The sequence below is a fragment of the Aegilops tauschii genome, chromosome 1 (genome assembly GCF_002575655.3).
Source record: "Aegilops tauschii subsp. strangulata cultivar AL8/78 chromosome 1, Aet v6.0, whole genome shotgun sequence".
In the NCBI taxonomy this organism is placed as follows: Eukaryota; Viridiplantae; Streptophyta; class Magnoliopsida; order Poales; family Poaceae; genus Aegilops; species Aegilops tauschii.
In genome coordinates this window covers 503,269,880-503,290,329 of record NC_053035.3, presented here as the reverse complement: position 1 = coordinate 503,290,329, position 20,450 = coordinate 503,269,880, and the positions used below count along the sequence as shown (strand labels likewise).

Sequence of the window (20,450 nt, the reverse complement as noted above, 5' to 3'; positions counted from 1 at the left end):
CCGATTGTGTAAAGGATCATTTGTTGGACTTTGTGGCTATCACTGAGTCAGGTAAACGTGATTTTCCAACACATGTCTTGGACCACTTTTCATGTGGTTTTGATTACGAATGGCACGTCTTACCGCCGACCGGGAGGTCCGGGGGAATATTGCTAGGTATTAACTCTACATACTTGCAACTATTGTCCACGAGAAAGGGGGAGTATCATATTAAATTCCACCTTCGAAATAAGTCCGACAACTTCATCTGGAGTCTGGTGGCTATATATGGTGCCGCTCAAGAGGAGTTTAAGTCTGCATTTCTAAAAGAGCTGGTTAATACCTGTCGAAACAATCCTCATCCCATGTTAATCGGGGGGGATTTCAACATCCTTCGATATCAGCAGGAAAAAAACAACGATCGGTTTGACACTAGGTGGCCTTTCCTCTTTAATGCTGTTATTGACAGCCTCGATCTGAGAGAAATCACAATGTCTGGTCGTCAGTATACCTGGGCCAACAACCGTTCGGTGCCGACCTTTGAAAAACTGGACCGGGTGCTAGTTACCACTGACTGGGAATACAAATATCCCCTAGCATTGGTTCGGGCACTTGAAAGAATTGAGGCCTTATCGGATCACGCTCCGTTGCTAATCAATTTTGGACAACCAATCCCGAGTTCGAATCGCCACCAGTTTAAATTTGAACTGGGATGGTTCACTAGAGAGGGATTTCAGGAGCTAGTTAAGAAAGTGTGGGCACGCCAGCCCCGCGGTAACACACCCATCCAAAGATGGAATAATCGAATCCGCTCCCTGCGTCGATTCCTTCGAGGATGGGCCAAGCATACTGCTGGAATTTATAAAAAAGAAAAATTGCGTTTGTCTACCCTAATTGATTCCCTTGATAAAATAGCGGAGGTGAGGCCTCTGTCTGCTGTTGAGATCGAGCAAAAAAGCAATCTTAACGAGCAGATTGCCCACCTACTACGTGAGGAAGAGATTAAATGGTACCAACGTAGCAAGGCGGATTCGTTAGTGCTAGGTGATGATAATACGAAATACTTTCAGATGCTTGCCAATGGCAGACATAGAAAGAAGCGTATATTCGCCCTTGACCAGGAGGAAGGCCGAATAGAGGGGGACGTACCACTTAGAAATTTTATCACTAAGTTTTACAAATACCTTTTTGGGCCTTCAGCCGAGACTAATTTTCATCTAGATGAATCCGTTACTCATGACATCACTCAAGTTACGGAAGCGGAAAATGAATTCCTAACCTCTCCTTTTTCTGAGGAGGAAATTCGAACCGCTGTGTTTCAGATGGAACACAACAAGGCACCGGGACCGGATGGCTTTCCCGCAGAGTTCTATCAATGCATTTGGGACGTCATTAAGGCAGACTTGGTTCAGTTGTTTAACCAACTGCATTTCGAGGACCTTGACATTTCTCGTTTAAACTTTGGGGAAATTATCCTACTGCCTAAGATTAAGGAGGCTAGTCGTATTCAACAATATCGACCGATTTGCCTTCTCAATGTAAGTTTTAAAATTTTTACGAAGGTAGCGACTAATCGGTTGAACGGTGTAGCTGACCATGTCGTAAAACCCACACAAACAGCATTTATGCAAGGTCGCAACATTTTAGATGGAGTGGTCGTCCTGCACGAAACTGTACATGAACTGCACCGGAAAAAAATGAACGGTGTCATTCTTAAAATTGATTTTGAGAAAGCCTATGACAAAGTTAAGTGGCCCTTCTTGTTGCAAACCTTACGCATGAAAGAGTTTTCACCAAAATGGTGCCGCTGGGTAGAGAGCTTTGTCTCTGGCGGTAGTGTGGCCATAAAAGTTAATGAAGACGTTGGCAACTATTTTCAGACAAGGAAGGGGCTTCGCCAAGGCGACCCCGCGTCTCCTATTCTGTTTAACATTGTGGCCGACATGCTAGCTACCCTAGTGGAGCGGGCCAAGCTGGATGGTCAAATTAGCGGGGTCATCCCACATCTGGTAGAAGATGGTCTATCCATTCTACAATATGCCGATGACACGATTCTTTTTATGGATCATGATCTTGATAAAGCAAGAAGTCTCAAGCTGCTCTTATGTGCCTTTGAGGAACTTTCTGGTCTCAAAATTAATTTTCATAAGAGTGAACTTTTTTGCTTTGGAGATGCTGCAGAATCTGCACCCGAGTATGCCGACATTTTTGGATGCCAGCTCGGGCAGTTTCCGATTAGGTATCTGGGTATCCCCATACACTATCGGCGTTTAACTATCGCTGAGTGGAGGCATGTGGAAGAGAGACTTGAGAAACGTTTAGCCAGTTGGAAGGCCAAACTCTTGTCTTATGGGGGGCGATTGATCTTGATCAATTCTGTCCTAAGCAACATGGTTTTATACATGTTGTCATTCTTCCACCTGCCGAAAGGGGTTCTACAGCGTCTAGATTACTTTAGATCCAGATTTTTTTGGCAGTGTGATAACGAAACCAAGAAATATAGACTGGCTAGGTGGAGCGTATTATGCAGACCTAAAAGCCAAGGGGGCCTGGGAATCCAAGACCTTGAGATTAAAAATATCGCTCTTCTCAGCAAGTGGGTCTATAAATTACTCACTGAGAATGGAGTATGGCAGGAAATCATTCGCAACAAGTATGTGGGATCCAATGCCATTTCTCAAATTCATTGGAAACCTGGGGATTCACATTTTTGGAGTGGTGTCATGAAGGCCAAGGAATTCTTTTTCCAATTTGGGACCTTCTTGGTTAGGGACGATGCTCAGGTTCGTTTCTGGGAAGATACCTGGCTAGGGAACACTCCCCTAATGGTGCAATATCCGAGCTTGTACCGGATCGTCCGACATAAATTTGTCACGATCAAACAAGTATTAGGACAGGAAAACCCCGATATTTCTTTCCGTAGGGATCTTTTGGGCACTCGTCTGACAGCATGGAATGAATTACTCACTCGCCTGGAGGACATTCAACTGTCAGATGATCCGGACACTTTTCGATGGAACTTGCATCAGAATGGCAAATTTTCGGTCAAATCCATGTATGATGCAATGGTTCATTGTGATGTTCCTGTAGATAACAGGAAATTATGGAAGCTAAAAATTCCCCTAAGAGTGAAGATTTTCCTCTGGTTTCTTAACAAAGGAGTCATCCTAACTAGAGATAATCTGGCACGACGTAACTGGCATGGCTCCAAGACATGTGTCTTTTGCCAACATGACGAGTCTATCAAACACCTATTTTTTGAGTGCAAGTTCGCTCGGGCAGTTTGGGCTACGGTCCAAGTAGCTTCGAATTTATATCCACCACGTAGTGCACGGAATATGTTCGGCAACTGGTTACGGGGTATAGATAAACAATTTTCTGCACATATTCTTGTGGGAGCGGCGGCCTTATGCTGGGCAATGTGGCTTACCAGGAATGATGTGGTTTTTAACAATAAATGTGTCTCATCTCCTATGCAGGTTATTCATGTTTGTACACGATGGCTCCGTACTTGGTCTATCCTGCAGAAGCCGGAAGACAGGGACATTTTTATGATGGCGTCTACACGGCTGGAGCGTACGGCCAGGGAGGTTTTCTACCCCCATGGATGGCGGTGTGATTTACGGATAGGATCTACCGCTCCTTAGGCTGGACACGATTTATTGCTTGGCATTGTATCAAATTATTTTATTTTTAGGGTGCTCTGGATTTTTTGGCTGTGTGCATCTAGCTATGCAGAGGCCGGGCTTTCTTTTGACATGATTGTATCATCTCGATATATCTATTCAATGAAATGTCCTTTATCGAAAAAAAGTAATCCTCAGACGAGTTCACACCCAGTCCTGAACCTGAACCCGCTAAATGCGACTGAGCCTAGTTATTTGACTGACCAAACGATGCCACATTCACACACAACACTCTAAACAAAGCCACAGACAAACAAGCCTTGCATTGCAGTTGAAGCTAACAAGAGAGGAAAACTTGAGGTCAAACAAGAGCATCCAGAGATTGCATAGCAAAGACATTTGTTTAATTTGTTTGTTTGTCAACCAAGTCCAAAAATTTATGTACAGATCATAGATGAACCGAAGAATCAAACCAAACAACTGAATCTTCTTTCCTTGCTCTGCTAGCATGTTTCTTTGACATGATGTAAAAATTTCTTTCTTTCCTACGGCCCACTTATTGAGCAACTGAAAATTTTGATTCTTTAAACATGCCACGTACACATAGACGGAGAGGAGACACGTTGAATAGAGGCGTGATCGTGAGGGACTCGGCAACATATAAGGCTAAGCCCTCCGCCGCCGCCTCGATCGTGAAAACCAAGGATTTCCTTATAGTAGTAGCTCCTAATGCATTGAAAGAGCTTATTGCATTGAAACCAACTGATTACTAGCATAGGGCACAAATATGGCACCTTCCTGAGCTATTTATTCTTGAAAACGACGTTAATTGGCCTCACCAAAAGACAACACGCACGTGCATATATATAAATTCAACTAGTAGGTGTTCATTGGGTGTTCACTCAAGCCAAATTTCTAGTTTTATTATCTCTCTATCTATTGTACGCATGCATTAAGAATACAATCTTACTCTGTGTTGCCTCAGAATCCCAACATATACGTACAGACTCGTTTGGCGCTGATGCATTAGGAGCTACCAGGGGAAAGAGGAGCTGCCAGGTGGGAACGGGACAAGCTGATCGATGGCACTCTGGCGCGCCAAAACGCTCAGCTGCTTTCTGTTGTTTTCTCTGATTAATTATGATTGCAATTCTCGTACTATCATCCTGGCTGCAGGCGCAAACATCCACGCGACAAACGGCTTCTATGGAGGCTTGTTTAATTCTAGCTATCTGGCCTTGGGTGGGCTCTTGGGATTCTTCACGGGAGCAGCACATCCCAAGCAAAGGAAAACACATCGAGCCATCGGTTGAGTCCTAGCTTACTTATTTCGTTTTCGTTGCAGGATCAACTGCTGCCTGTCTCATAGTCGATCGGTTGTAAGATTCGTCTAACTCTGCAGAATTCAATAGAGGACGCCGATGTCTGTCTGATAACGCAGATGTCCATATCCTTTTTGTATAGTTTTTTTTTTGATGTAACCAGCCGGACCGGGCCGTACCTCCAATTTTTGCCAAAGCTTAAATATCGGCAATGTTAGAGCATCTACAGCTGGGCGCCTCAAACGCCTAGGCAGATGGCCCGGTCACTGGCCGGTCAGAAAAACCTGACTCGGACGGCCACTTCAAACGCCCGGGCTGATCGGCATCCCTCATATCCAGCCCAAATATGGATTGGATATGCGAAGACACGGGTGCGTCCGCCACGTCGGCCTGACGGCCGGGTCTCACACGAAATTGCCCAGAAACCAACAGTACGATGGGTGTATCCTCCGTCGCCGCGTGGCCCCGCTACGGCGGTCCGCGTAGTGCCCTATCCCAGCTATTTAAGCCGACCGCCGGAACTGATACCCTACCCATCCACATTTCCCCCTCCCGTCCATCATCTGCCTCTTTCCACTAGTAGCCATGCCCCCACACCCATCAGGCAACGTATCAAGGCGCGATGCCCGGATCGCCGCGGGGCTACCTCCAGATGCGGTAGATCCGGAGGAGGAGGACGCGGAGGAGGAGCACGAGGAGTATGGGGAGGAGGAGCACGAGGAGTAAGTGGGGGACGATGGGGCCGCGGATTTGGAGGCGGGGCAGCACGCGTTCCTCGATTACTTCCGATCAGAATTGGCGGCAAAGGTTAAGCGCCGTCATCTGCAGGAGGCAAAGGGGGCGGATGCCGACGACATGCTCGCGCATATGGATGAGGAGGAGGAGCCCGAGCCTTGCGACGCGCCCAACTATCCGGCACGGACGTCATGGACATCTCCGGCGACGAAGTTTAATTTAGGCTAGTGTGGTGTACGTAGTGCATAGGAACTCTTTTGCATGGTTTGTATGGATTTGAGGGATGAATTATGAGGTACTCGGATGCATTGGACGACATAGTCAGCAACCCGTTTTGTCATGTTGCTTGCCACCTCTGTGTAGATCTTGAAGCTAGCGTCAAGAAGACATATGGGTCCACATTGTTGGATTCGACAAGCCTCCGTAGTTTTTGGTAGCAAAATTGTTTCACCGAAATTCAATCTAAAGAGCTCAAGGTTACTAATCGTGGAGGTAGTTAAGCAACTCCATTAAGTCGCCTTTAATGAACTTCCAAAAATGGTCAAATTTTGCTAGTAAACCATTTGATCAGGGTGTTTTGTTATGCTCAATTTAGAATAATGTGTCCCTCACTTCTTTCAGTCGTCGAAATCTAACAATGTCGTCTGTTTAGAATTTATTCAGGGAGAGATGACGCTCATATGGTGACCGTAACAGACCTTTACCAAATTTGATGTTATACGCTTTGAGAGGGGAAACCATCTAATCTGATATTGCCTTTGATGGCTTTTGGGATTGGATCTAATTGAAACTAACCAAAACGAACAAATTTTCAGTGAATGGATAATTTTTAGATTGCGCTTAGAAAATAAATATGAAATAGGGCATTGGAAATTCAAGAAGCCTCTAATGACCGACGAAGCAGAAAGGGGGAAGGGCATTATCATCAATCGAGGAGCGAGGTAGGAGAGCGATGACATATTTGGGATTAATTCACTTAAAACAAAGAATTAAATTAAAAAAAGCCCGTCTTTTCTCATGTTTTTTGTATGGTGTAAATCATTTTCCTTGTGTTTCATCATTTATTAGGATATAAGTTAACAACCTCCCAAAACTCAGGCTTCACTCCCTCTGTCTCTTCTATGACTATGCAGGCAAGTGAAGAATAAAAATCGACCCTAATAAAGAGCACACTTGTGTGCTCTTTCTTGCACTGTCAGTATTCCTGGGAAGAGTTCACACCCGGTTAAATCCAACTCAGCCTAGCTATTTTGACTGACCAAACCATGCCACATTCACACACAACACTTTAAACAAAGCTACAAGAAAACAAACCTTGTTGTCTTGCTCAGTTTCTTTGACATGGGGCAAGCTCTCTCTGTTCTTTGACTATGAGCAACTGAAATTTTGAAATTTTTTTTTCAAATATGCACGAGCGTGCATACTTTCTATTAAAGAAGGAGAACGGGGAGAGAGCCCCTCCACCATTGGCATTACATATTACATGCACCCAAGTCCAAGGCTATGCCAGCCCGCTCCATGGTATTACTCTTGTAAGTTACACTCTCGCTCTCGCCCACCCTGTCACTACCCCAAAGGACATATCGCCCTTGATGATCCCGGCCATCTTCCATGCGCTGCCCTCGGCTTCAATCCTGGCCAGAAGTCGCTCCACCGAAGGTGTGCCCCGGTCAAACACAATCGCGTTTCGGTGCTTCCATAGCTCCCACATTACAAGAATGGCTATCGCGCGCGCGTCCTTCTTTCTCTGGCCTGTATCGTTGATGACTTGGCACCAATCAGAGAGCAAAGTGCTCGTTGCTGGAGCCCACATAGCGTGCCCAAGGCCGTGTCCCACCACGATCCAAACCTGCCGTGCAAAGACGCAGTCCAGCAGGAGATGTCCAATTGTCTCTTCCTCTTGATCGCAGAAGGGACACGTCTCCATGTGATCAAGGCCGCGTCGAGCGAGGCGATCCGAGGTCCAGCACCTGTTTCGCAAGGCAAGCCAAGCCAAGCAAAGAAACGGCATTGGAGGGGTGCACGGTTCTTCCACGTAAAGTCGGCCGACGGCACGACATAATATTTCTTATTGCTATAGAAAGCTAGTATGCACACTTAGAAATTTATATGCCCCAAATGAAGATTTACTGAAAAAACAGTCTATGACAGACTATAGCTACTACGGATTTAGATAAGTAGGTATGTGCGTAATGCCAGATCAAAATAGACTAACCACATCCATATAACCATGTTGAATTTTTTAGAACTTCAAAATACAACCTCTATCTCAAATTACACGTCTTAGATTTGTCTTAAAGATATAGATATGGTGTACCTAAACATGCTTAGGACGGGGATCATTTTGACACTATTCAAAGAAGAAGGCTCACTAGTGCTGGTCCTCCAAAGAAAGAAAGGGACTTTTTGACACTTGTGGGCTCTTTCTTGCCGAAACTGCTATGCCTGTACGACCAGACCAGACTGTAAAATTTGTTGCATGGTGTGGCCCACAAACTGAATTATCTTGGGCTGTCTCTAATCGTACGAGTGTTGGATCGTCCGTATAGCAGGATTGCTTTCTTGCGGTGTGAGTATTCCTCTGACGCATGTGTTCACACAACACCCAGTCCTGAACCTGAACCTGGACCTGGACCTGGACCTGGACATCTGCTAAATCCGAATCAGCCTAGTTATTTGACTGACCAAACTATGCCACATTCACACACGACACTCTAAACAAGACTTGTTAGCATTGGAGCTAACAAGAGAGAAAGAGAGGAAAACTAACTTGAGGTCAAACAAGATTAAGATTAAGATTGACCAAAGATTAAGATTGCATAGCAAAGCAGAGACATTTGTTTGATTGTCTGCACCAAAACCAAGTCCAAAAATTTATATACAAACAAATAGTAGTTGAACTGAAGAATGAACCAAACAATCGGATCTTCTCTCCTTCCTCTGCTAGTATGTTTCTTCCACACGGTGTAAAAGTTCTTTTCTTTCTTTCTTTCTTTCTTTCTTTCCTGGGATACGACGAGTTAACTAGGGCCCTCCTACTACTGAGCAACTGAAAATTCGATTCTTTGACAGGGTTTGGATCGAATCATCGAGTGGAATGAGCAGATTAAGCTCAAGATCGTTGAACCGAATGGAACCGATCAAGATGATGCAGTAGCTAATTAGAAGAAGGCTGTGCCGGCGAGGCCGCGGTGGAGGAGGTTGTGCGCGATCTTGTCCCTGGCCTTGGCGGCGGCGTCGGAGCGCACGGGGTTGTCCAGCACGGCCAGGTCGTCCTCCACCTCCACCCGTAGCTCCGGCGGCATGGCCTCCCCTCTGGCCTCGCAGATGTTGTGGAGCACGCAGCAGGCGCCGAGCACCACGGGGAGGTCCTGGAGCTTCACCTCGGTGCGCTTCTGCAGGCAGGCCCAGCGGCTCTTGAGGCGCGAGAAGGCGTCGACGGCCACCCCCCGGAGGTCGGCGACCTTCTCGTTGAAGGCGTGCTGCGTCCAGGTGAGGTTCTGGTGGGTGTAGGGGACGAGGCACCAGTCGGTGAGCGGGTAGCTGGCGCCGCCGACCACCCAGGACCCCTCCATCATCCCGGCCGCGGCGCGCTGCTGCAGCGCCGACTTGTCGAGCACCTGGTCGTCGGCGAGCGAGCCCGGCCAGCCGATGCAGACGTCGGTGAAGGCGGCGTCGGGGCCGACCACCCCCTGCAGCGTGATGGAGTAGGACGTCTTCTGGTTGCGCTCCGTGTGCCGGCGGTTGAAGTAGGAGGCGACGTGCACCTTGGGCGCGATGATGGGGATGTGGGTGGTGTACATGGCGCCCACCACGTCCGGCACGCCGGAGCTGGCCTCGAAGCCGGCCTTGACGGCGGCGGCAGCGGCGGAGCCGCGGTCCGGCCACCGGAGGAAGCGCGGCATGAGGATGGAGCGGATGGCGGCGCACACCTCGAGCACCAGCTTGTGGCAGGTGGAGATGCCGATGCCGAAGCGCTTGGAGACGAGCCGGAGCGGCTCGCCCGTGGCGAGCCGCCACACGCAGACCGCCACGCGCTGCCGCACCGGGATGGCGGCGCGGAGCGCCGTGTCCTCCTTGGCGACGGCGGCGCCGAGCGCGTCGCAGACCATGCCGAACGTGGCGCGGCCCATCCGGAACTCCCGCAGGAACTCCGCCTCCGGGTACCCCGGGCTGCTCCGCAGCTCCCACCACTCGCTCGACCGGTCCTTGACCCACAGCCGGCGCTGGTACGGCGAGGCCTCGTCCCCTCCTCCTCCCCCGCCGGCGACGACCCGGCGCTTGGACGGCCGCCCGTCGACGACCACGACCGGGAGGGCCGGGGCCGGCGCCGTGAGCGGGGAGACGACCTCGGCCTCCCCCTCCTCGTCCTCCTCCGCAAGAAGCCGGCCGTTGAGCTCGAGGAGGGGGAGCGCGCGGCGGGTGGGGCGGGGCGCGTGGTACTCGGCCAGGATGTTGGTGATGCGCAAATCAAGATCCCTCTTGCTCTCATCCCCGCCGGCGCGACCGGCACCGGCCGCGGCTGCGGCGGCCCCTCCGTCGTCGGGCTCGCGCTTCCGCCGGCGATTGGGCATCGGGGGAGAGATGGGGGGAGAAGGTAAGCTCTCGCTATTGGGTGGAGGGGGGAGGGGGAGGGAGAGGTCGTGGTCGTCGGCTCTCTCGGGTCTTTGTAGGAGCAGAGCAGAGGAAAGCAGGGGAGGCTGTCTCGTCCGTCTCTCTTGGATTTGGGTTTGGGTTAGGTAGGTGGGTGTGAGCGCATCGGACAGCAGCACGTTTCTTTATCTCTTCTTCTCTTTCTAGTGTGAAACCAAAGGCCAGGCATGTCAAGGTGTGGTCACCTTGTTCCAAGAAAATATTATTCCTTTTTATATGAAAAATATAACTGTTTGGAAATTGTGTTTTTGAGCGAGCGGCACGAGGAACGAGGCAATGTACGGGTGTAAACACTCGTGACGGTTGATAGGAGGAAATAAGGAGGCATGAAGAATGTCGTGCCAGCGCGCAGGGGAGGGAATAGATGCCGAGGATTGATGGCTGCACGTTGTGTTGACTCTGGTTGCCGCCGGTTTCCTTCTGATGTCGAAGGGAATGAGATGATGGACGAGGTAATGTGCCGGTGTCGATGTAAACGCCACCAGATTGTGGGCGAAATGTATGTCACACATTGATGGCTGTGTTAATATACGTATTTTGATGAGTTGTGGGATAACAATGTTTGGTTGCCATGCGTTTGCTTGTGATTTCACATTTAAGAATATGATGAACGAGGTAATGTATTTGTGTCGGTGTAAACCCTCGTGTCGTCTGATCGGGAGGAAATATTGAGCCTGGCAAAATGGCATGCCAACGTAGATAGAAGGAAATGTATATCAAATATTGACAGTCGTATTAACTTATGCTCTTGTGAGTAGCTACTACTGGCAAATGGGTCTAGTTGTTGTGTGTTTCCTTCTGATTTCAAAGGGAAGGGCATGATGAATGAGTTAATGTACGGGTGTAATCACCTGTCTGGAAATGCTGAATGTCTTGTCAAAGTGGAGAGGAACATATTGATGGCGGTATTAACTTGTGATGAGTTGTTATTGGCAAATGGGGAAGGACATGACAGTTGCGTTAATGTTGCATGGAGAGGAAATATACTGTCCTTTCAACTCGGAGAGGAGCATATAGATGTCAAGTGTTGATGGTTGTGTTAAATTATGCCTTACTGTGAGTTGTTATTTGCAAATGAGTCTAACTGCAATCAGCTTCTTTCTAATTTGTGAGGAAATGACACGATGGATACGGCAACGTGGCGGTGTAAGCACCTGTGTAGTGCGATAGGCAGACAATATTAAGACGCGCAGAATGTAGTGCAAGCGCAGAGCGAGAAATGGATGTCAAGTACTGATGGTCGTACTAATTTACGTCTTGTGATGATTTGTTATTGTCAAATGAATCTTATTGTAGCCAATTTCTTTCTGAATTAAGAAAAGTGGCATGAGAAACAAGCCAACGTGGCAACGTGGATGTGAATCATATATGTGATCCAGAGAAAATGCCATGCCCATATGAATAGAACGAAATGTACTTTTGGCCACATGGCGGCATTAACTATGTCTGAAACAACTTTTTGTTGGCAAATGTGTGGCATTGCGTCTGGTTTTTCTTCTAGTTTTGAACGAGGGGAAATCCTGAACACGGCTGCGGTAAGCTAAGTTTTTTTTTTCTTTTAGTATTTTAGAAGAGACGGCATAGCGAACAAGGTAACACATGGGTCTAGGTGTAAGAACATACTATTCGTTAAAAAAAGGTGTGATAACATACTTTCGAGAGCGAAAAATGGATGCCAAGTACTAATAGTCTGATAATTTAACCCAGAGTCTGGCTCAGATGAGCCCGGTGAACAGTACCGTGAGTTAAAAGGAAAAAAGTTCAAAAAAAAATCCAAAACAAATAGTGATGCAAGATGCTCCTGTGCGTAAACTACGTGCAAAATTTCATGAAGTTTGGACATTCGAGGAGCTCGTGGCAAGAAATATAAAATTAGGTGTGAATAGTGTGAGTTCCAAAGTTTCTCCGACATCCGAAATTTGTTGGAGCAGAGCAGAGCAAAGAAAGGTTGTCTCCTCCGTCTGTCTTGGTTTGGGTTCGGATTTGGCTTAGGTAGGTGGGTATGAGCGCATTAGACAACAACACGTTTCTTTATCTCTTTCTAGTGTGAAACTAAATGCCAGGCATGTCAAGGTGTGGTCAGCTTGTTCCAAAAAAATATTATTCTTTTTATGAAATATAATAAGTGTTTTTAAATTGTGTTTTTGAGCGAGTGGCACGATGAACGAGGCAATGTACGAGTGTAAACACTCGTGACGGTTGTTAGGAGGAAATGTGGAGGCACAGAGAATGTCGTGCCAGCGCACGGGAGGGAATAGATGCCAAGGATTGATGGCCGCTCGTTGTGATGAGTCTGGTTGCGTCCGGTTTCCTTCTGATTTCGGAGGGAATGAAATGATGGACGAGGTAATGTATCCGTGTCGGTGTAAACGCCACAAGATTGTCGGCGAAATATATGTCACGTATTGATGGTTGCGTTAATATACACGTATTCTGATGAGTGATACGTCCATTTTGCATCATGCTTTTATATCGATATTTATTGCATTATGGGCTGTTATTACACATTACGTCACAATACTTATGTCTATTCTCTCTTATTTTACAAGGTTTACACGAAGAGGGAGAATGCCGGCAGCTGGAATTCTGGGCTGGAAAAGGAGCAAATATTAGAGACCTATTTTGCACAGCTCCAAAAGTCCTGAAACTTCACGGAAGTTATTTTTGGAATTAACAAAAAATACTGGCGAAAGAATCCACCAGAGGGGGCCCAAACCCTGGCCACGAGGGTGGGGGGCGCGCCCCCTGCCTCGTGGGCCCCCTGGCAGGCCTCTGGTGCCCATCTTCTGCTATATGAAGTCTTTTGTCTGAGAAAAATTATAATCAAACTTTCGGGAAGAAACTCCGCCGCCACGAGGCGGAACCTTGGCGGAACCAATCTAGGGCTCCGGCAGAGCTGTTCTGCCGGAGAAACTTCCCTCCAGGAGGGGGAAATCATCGCCGTCGTCATCACCAACGATCCTCTCATCGGGAGGGGGCCAATCTCCATCAACATCTTCACCAGCACCATCTCCTCTCAAACCCTAGTTCATCTATTGTATCCAATCTTTGTCCCAAAGCCTCAGATTGGTACCTGTGGGTTGCTAGTAGTGTTGATTACTCCTTGTAGTTGATGCTAGTTGGTTTATTTGGTGAAAGATCATATGTTCAGATCCTTTATGCATATTAATACCCCTCTGATTATGAACATGAATATGATTTGTGAGTAGTTACGTTTGTTCCTGGGGACATGGGAGAAGTCTTGCTATAAGTAGTCATGTGAATTTGGTATTCGTTCGATATTTTGATGAGATGTATGTTGTCTTTCCTCTAGTGGTGTTATGTGAACGTCGACTATATGACACTTCACCATTATTTGGGCCTAGAGGAAGGCATTGGGAAGTAATAAGTAGATGATGGGTTGCTAGAGTGACAGAAGCTTAAACCCTAGTTTATGTGTCGCTTCGTAAGGGGCTGATTTGGATCCATATGTTTCATGATATGGTTAGGTTTACCTTAATACTTCTCTTGTAGTTGCGGATGCTTGCAATAGGGGTTAATCATAAGTGGGATGCTTGTCCAAGAAATGACAGCACCCAAGCACCGGTCCACCCACATACGAAATTATCAAAGTAACGAACGTGAATCATATGAGCGTGATGAAAATTAGGTTGACGATAATTCCCATGTGTCCTCGGGAGCGCTTTTCTCTATATAAGAGTTTGTCCAGGCTTGTCCTTTGCTACAAAAAGGATTGGGACATCTTGCTGCACCTTATTTACTTTCATTACTTGTTACCCGCTACCAATTCCCTTATCACAAAACTATCTGTTACCGATAATTTCAGTGCTTGCAGAGAATACCTTGCTGAAAACCGCTTATCATTTCCTTCTGCTCCTCGTTGGGTTCGACACTCTTACTTATAAAAAGGACTAAGATAGATCCCCTATACTTGTGGGTCATCAAGACTCTTTTCTGGCGCCGTTGCCGGGGAGTGAAGCGCCTTTGGTAGGTGGAATTTGGTAAGGAAAATTTTATATAGTGTGCTGAAATTTACTGTCACTTGTTACTATGGAAAGTAATCCTCTGAGGGGCTTGTTCGGTGTATCTTCACCCCGACCAGTAGAGCAAAGAGTTGCTCCTCAACCTACTGAACCTACTGAAAATGTTTACTTTTAAATTCCTTCGGGTATGATAGAGAAACTGCTAGCTAATCCTTTTACAGGAGATGGAACATTACATCCCGATTTGCACCTAATCTATGTGGATGAAGTCTGTGGATTATTTAAGCTTGCAGGTATTCCCGAGGATGTTATCAAGAAGAAGGTCTTCCCTTTATCTTTGAAGGGAGAGGCATTGACATGGTTTAGGCTATGTGATGATATGGGATTATGGAACTACAACCGATTGAAATTGGAATTTCATCAGAAGTTTTATCCTATGCATCTTGTTCATCGTGATCGTAATTATATATATAATTTTTGGCCTCGCGAAGGATAAAGCATCGCTCAAGCTTGGGGGGCTTAAGTCAATGTTATATTCATGCCCCAATCATGAGCTCTCAAGAGAAATGATTATTCAAAAATTTTATGCTCGGCTTTCTCTCAATAATCGCTCCATGCTCGATACTTCTTGTACTGGATATTTTACGATGAAGTCTATTGAATTCAAATGGGATTTATTGGAAATAATTAAACACAACTCTGAAGACTGGGATCTCGACGAAGTAAGGAGTCAGGTATAACACCTAAGTTTGATTGTGTTAAATCTTTTATGGATACCGATGTTTTCCGTCAATTTAACACTAAATATGGACTTGACTCTGAGATAGTAGCTTCTTTCTGTGAATCCTTTGCTACTCATGTTGATCTCCCAAAGGAGAAATGGTTTAAATATAATCCTCCCATTGAAGTAAAAGTAGTTGCACCTATTAAAGTTGAAGAAAAGACTATCACTTCTAATGATCCTGTCGTTCCTACTGCTTATATTGAGAAACCACCTTTCCCTGTTAGAATAAAGGATCATGCTAAAGCTTCAACCGTGGTAAAAAAAAGTAACATTAAGACACCCAAACCCCCTGAGCAAATTAAATTTGAACCTAGTATTGCTATGATTAAAGATCTCTTGGTTGATAATATTGATGGGCATGTTATTTACTTTTGTGAGGGAACTGCTAGAATTGCTAGACCTGATACTAAAAATAAACATAGACCTGTTGTAGGCATGCCTGTTATTTCTGTTAAAATAGGAGATCATTGTTATCATGGCTTATGTGATATGGGTGCTAGTGCAAGTGCAATACCTCATTCCTTATACAAAGAAATTATGCATGATATCGCACCTACTGAGATAGAAGAAATTGATGTTACAATTAAGCTTGCCAATAGAGACACTATTTCACCAGTTGGGATTGTTAGAGATGTTGAAGTCTTGTGTGGGAAAGTTAAATATCCTGCTGATTTTCTTGTTCTTGGTTCCCCACAAGATAACTTTTGTCCCATTATATTTGGTAGACCCTTCTTGAATACTGTTAATGCTAGGATAGACTGCGAAAAGGATGTTGTTACTATTGGTTTGGGGGATATGTCTCATGAGTTTAACTTTGCTAAATTTCGTAGACAACCCCGTGACGAGGAATTGCCTAGTAAAGATGAAATTATTGGTCTTACTTCTATTGTCGTGCCTCCTAATGACCCTTTAGAACAATATTTGCTAGACCATGAAAATGATATGTTTGTGAATGAAAGGAGGGGAATAGATGGAGTATTCTTTAAACAAGGACCTATCTTGAAACACAACTTGCCTGTTGAAATACTAGGGGATCCCCCTCCACCCAAGGGTGATCCCGTGTTCGAGCTTAAACCATTACCCGATACTCTTAAATATGGTTATCTTGATGAAAAGAAGATATATCCTGTTATTATTAGTGCTAACCTTTCAGAGCATGAAGAAAAGAAATTATTGAAAACTCTGAAGAAGCACCGTGCTGCTATTGGATATACTCTTGATGATCTTAAGGGCATTAGTCCCACCCTATGCCAACGACGGTTAAATCCTAAGATGAAAGAAGTGGTAAGGAAAGAAATACTAAAGCTTCTGGAGGCAGGTATAATTTATCCCGTTGCAGATAGTCAGTGGGTAAGTCCTGTCCATTGTGTCCCTAAGAAGGGAGGTATTACTGTTGTTCCTAATGATAAAGATGAATTGATCCCACAAAGAATTGTTACAGGTTATAGAATGGTAATTGATTTCCGCAAATTAAATAAAGCTACTAAAAAGGATCATTACCCTTTACCTTTCATTGATCAAATGCTAGAAAGACTATCCAAACACACACATTTTTGCTTTCTAGATGGTTATTCTGGTTTCTCTCAAATACCTGTGTCAAAAGAGGATCAAGAAAAGACCACTTTTACCTATCCTTTCGGTACCTTTGCTTATAGACGTATGCCTTTTGGTTTATGTAATGCACCTGCTACCTTTCAAAGATGCATGATGGCTATATTCTCTGATTTTTGTGAAAAGATTGTTGAGGTTTTCATGGATGATTTCTCCATTTATGGAACTTCTTTTGATGATTGCTTGAGCAACCTTGATCGAGTTTTGCAGAGATGTGAAGAAACTAACCTTGTCTTGAATTGGGAGAAGTGCCACTTTATGGTTAATGAAGGTATTGTCTTGGGGCATAAAATTTCTGAAAGAGGTATTGAAGTTGATGCCACCTCTTGAGCATGCGTTGGTTTTTCCCATGAAGAGGAAAGGGTGATGCAGCAAAGTAGCGTAAGTATTTCCCTCAGTTTTTGAGAACCAAGGTATCAATCCAGTAGGAGTCCACACGCAAGTCCCTCATACCTACACAAACAAATAAGAACCTTGCAACCAACGCGATAAAGGGGTTGTCAATCCCTTCATGGCCACTTGCAAAAGTGAGATCTGATAGAGATGATAAGATAATATTTTTGGTATTTTTATGATAAAGACTAAAAGTAAAGAAAGCAAAATAAACGGCGATAGAAATAGCTAGTTGATGGGAGATTAATATGATGGAGAATAGACCCGGGGGTCATAGGTTTCACTAGTGGCTTCTCTCAAGATAGCATAAGTATTACGGTGGGTGAAAAAATTACTGTCGAGCAATTGATAGAAAAGTGCATAATTATGAGAATATCTAGGCATGATCATGTATATAGGCATCACGTCCGTGACAAGTAGACCGACTCCTGCCTGCATCTACTACTATTACTCCACACATCGACCGCTATCCAGCATGCATCTAGAGTATTAAGTTCATAAGAACAGAGTAACGCATTAGGTAAGATGGCATGATGTAGAGGGATAAGCTCAAGCAATATGATATAAACCCCATCTTTCTATCCTCGATGGCAACAATACAATACGTGTTGTTTCCCCTACTGTCACTGGGATCGAGCACCGCATGATTGAACCCAAAGCTAAGCACTTCTTCCATTGCAAGAAAGGTCAATGTAGTAGGCCAAACCAAACTGATAATTCGAAGAGACTTGCAAAGATTACCAATCATACATAAAAGAATTCAGAGAAGATTCAAATATTGTTCATAGATAATCTTGATCATAAACCCACAATTCATCAGATCTCGACAAACACACCGCAAAAAGAGTTACATCAAATATATCTCCAAGAAGATCGAGGAGAACTTTGTATTGAGATCCAAAGAGAGAGAAGAAGCCATCTAGCTAATAACTATGGACCCGAAGGTCTGTGGTAAACTACTCACACATCATCGGAGAGGCTATGGTGTTGATGTAGAAGCCCTCCGTGATTGATTCCCCCTCCGGCGGAGCGCCGGAAAAGGCCCCAAGATGGGATCTCACGGGTATAGAAGATTGCAGCGGTGGAATTAGGTTTTCGTGGTGCTCCTCGATGGTTTCGGGGTACGTAGGTATATATAGGAGGAAGAAGTAGGTCGGTGGAGCCACGAGGGGCCTACGAAGGTGGAGGGCGCGCCTAGGGGGGGTAGGCGCGCCCCCTACCTCGTGGCCTCCTAGTATGTTTCTTGACGTCCACTCCAAGTCCTCTGGATCACGTTTGTTCCAAAAATAACTCTCCCGAAGGTTTCATTCCATTTGGACTCTGTTTGATATTCCTTTTCTGCGAAACACTAAAATAGGAATAAAAACAGTAATTTGCACTGGGACTTGGGTTAATAGGTTAGTCCCAAAAATAATATAAAAGTGTATAAATAAGCCCATTAAACATCCAAAATAGAATATATAATAGCATGGAACAATCAAAAATTATAGATACGTTGGAGACGTATCAAGCATCCGCAAGCTTAATTCCTGCTCGTCCTCGAGTAGGTAAATGATAAAAACAGAAATTTTCATGTGGAATGCTACCTAGCATATTTCTCAAGGTAATTTTATTTATTGTGGCATGAATGTTCAGATCCGAAAGATTCAAGATAAAAGTTTAATGTTGACTTAAAAGTAATAATACTTCAAGCATACTAACAAAGCAATCATGTCCTCTCAAAATAACATGGCCAAAGAAAGTTATCCCTACAAAATCATATAGTCTGGCTATGCTCTATCTTCATCACACAAAGTATTTAATCATGCACAACCCCGATGACAAGCCAAGCAATTGTTTCATACTTTTGATGTTCTCAAACTTTTTCAATCTTCACGCAATACATGAGCGTGAGCCATGGACATAGCACTATATGTGGAATAGAATGGTGGTTGTGGAGAAGAAAAAAAGGAGAAGATAGTCTCACATCAACTAGGTGTATCAACGGGCTATGGAGATGCCCATCAATAGATATCAATGTGAGTGAGTAGGGATTGCCATGCAACGGATGCACTAGAGCTATAAGTGTATGAAATCTCAACAAAAGAAACTAAGTGGGTGTGCATTCAACTCGCTTGCTCACGAAGACCTAGGGCATTTTGAGGAAGCCCATCATTGGAATATACAAGCCAAGTTCTATAATGTAAAATTCCCACTAGTATATGAAAGTGACAACATAGGAGACTCTCTATCATAAAGATCATGGTGCTACTTTGAAGCACAAGTGTGGCAAAAGGATAGTAACATTGTCCCTTCTCTCTTTTTCTCTCATTCATTTTTTTATTTGGGCCTTTTTCTTTTCTTTTTTTGGCCTCTTTTTTTCTCTTTTTTTTTCTTTCATCCGGAGTCTCATCCCGACTTGTGGGGGAATCATAGTCTCCATCATCCTTTCCTCACATGGGACAATGCTCTAATAATGATGATCATCACACTTTTATTTACTTACAACTCAAGAATTACAACTCGATACTTAGAACAAAATATGACTCTATGTGAATGCCTCCGGCGGTGTACCGGGATATGCAATGAATCAAGAGTGACATGCATTTTGAACAAAATAAAGGTGGCTTTGCCACAAATACGATGTCAACTACATGATCATGCAAGGCAATATGAGTCTATGACAATGATGAAACGTGTCATAATAAATGGAATGGTGGTAAGTTGCATGGCAATATATCTCGGAATGGCTATGGAAATGCCAAAATAGGTAGGTATGGTGGCTGTTTTGAGGAAGGTATATGGTGGGTGTATGATACCGGCGAAAGGTGTGCGGTATTAGAGAGGCTAGCAATGGTGGAAGGATGAGAGTGCGTATAATCCATGGACTCAACATTAGTCATAAAGAACTCACATACTTATTGCAAAAATCTATTAGTTATCGAAACAAAGTACTACGCGCATGCTCCTAGGGGGATAAATTAGTTATCGAAACAAAGTACTACGCGCATGCTCCTAGGGGGATAGATTGGTAGGAAAAGACCATCGCTCGTCCCTGACCGCCACTCATAAGGAAGACAATCAATAAATAAATCATGCTCCGACTTCATCACATAACGGTTCACCATACGTGCATGCTACGGGAATCACAAACTTTAGAACAAGTATTTCTCAAATTCACGACTACTCAACTAGCATGACTCTAATATCACCATCTTCATATCTCAAAACAATCATCAGTATCTAACTTTTCTTAGTATTCAATGCACTTATATGAAAGTTTTTATTATATCCAACTTGGATGCCTATCATATTAGGACTAATTTTATAACCAAGGCAAAAAACCATGCTGTTCTAAAGGACTCTCAAAATAATATAAGTGAAG

At 44.7% G+C, this 20,450-nt stretch overlaps 1 protein-coding gene across 1 annotated transcript; it reads right to left on the bottom strand.

The window, feature by feature from the left end:
* Positions 1-8,448: 8,448 nt before the first annotated feature.
* LOC141026471 (protein ANTAGONIST OF LIKE HETEROCHROMATIN PROTEIN 1-like) lies at positions 8,449-10,450 on the bottom strand. Its single transcript, XM_073503105.1, has one exon. The coding sequence runs from the start codon at positions 10,234-10,236 to the stop codon at positions 8,824-8,826; it is 1,413 nt and encodes a 470-aa protein (XP_073359206.1). The 5' UTR covers positions 10,237-10,450; the 3' UTR covers positions 8,449-8,823.
* Between the last annotated feature and the right edge of the window lie 10,000 nt (positions 10,451-20,450).

Bases quoted from the DNA above. Each gene is read 5' to 3' on its own strand.
- LOC141026471 (XM_073503105.1), bottom strand. From the start codon at position 10,236: ATGCCCAATCGCCGGCGGAAGCGCGAGCCCGACGACGGAGGGGCCGCC.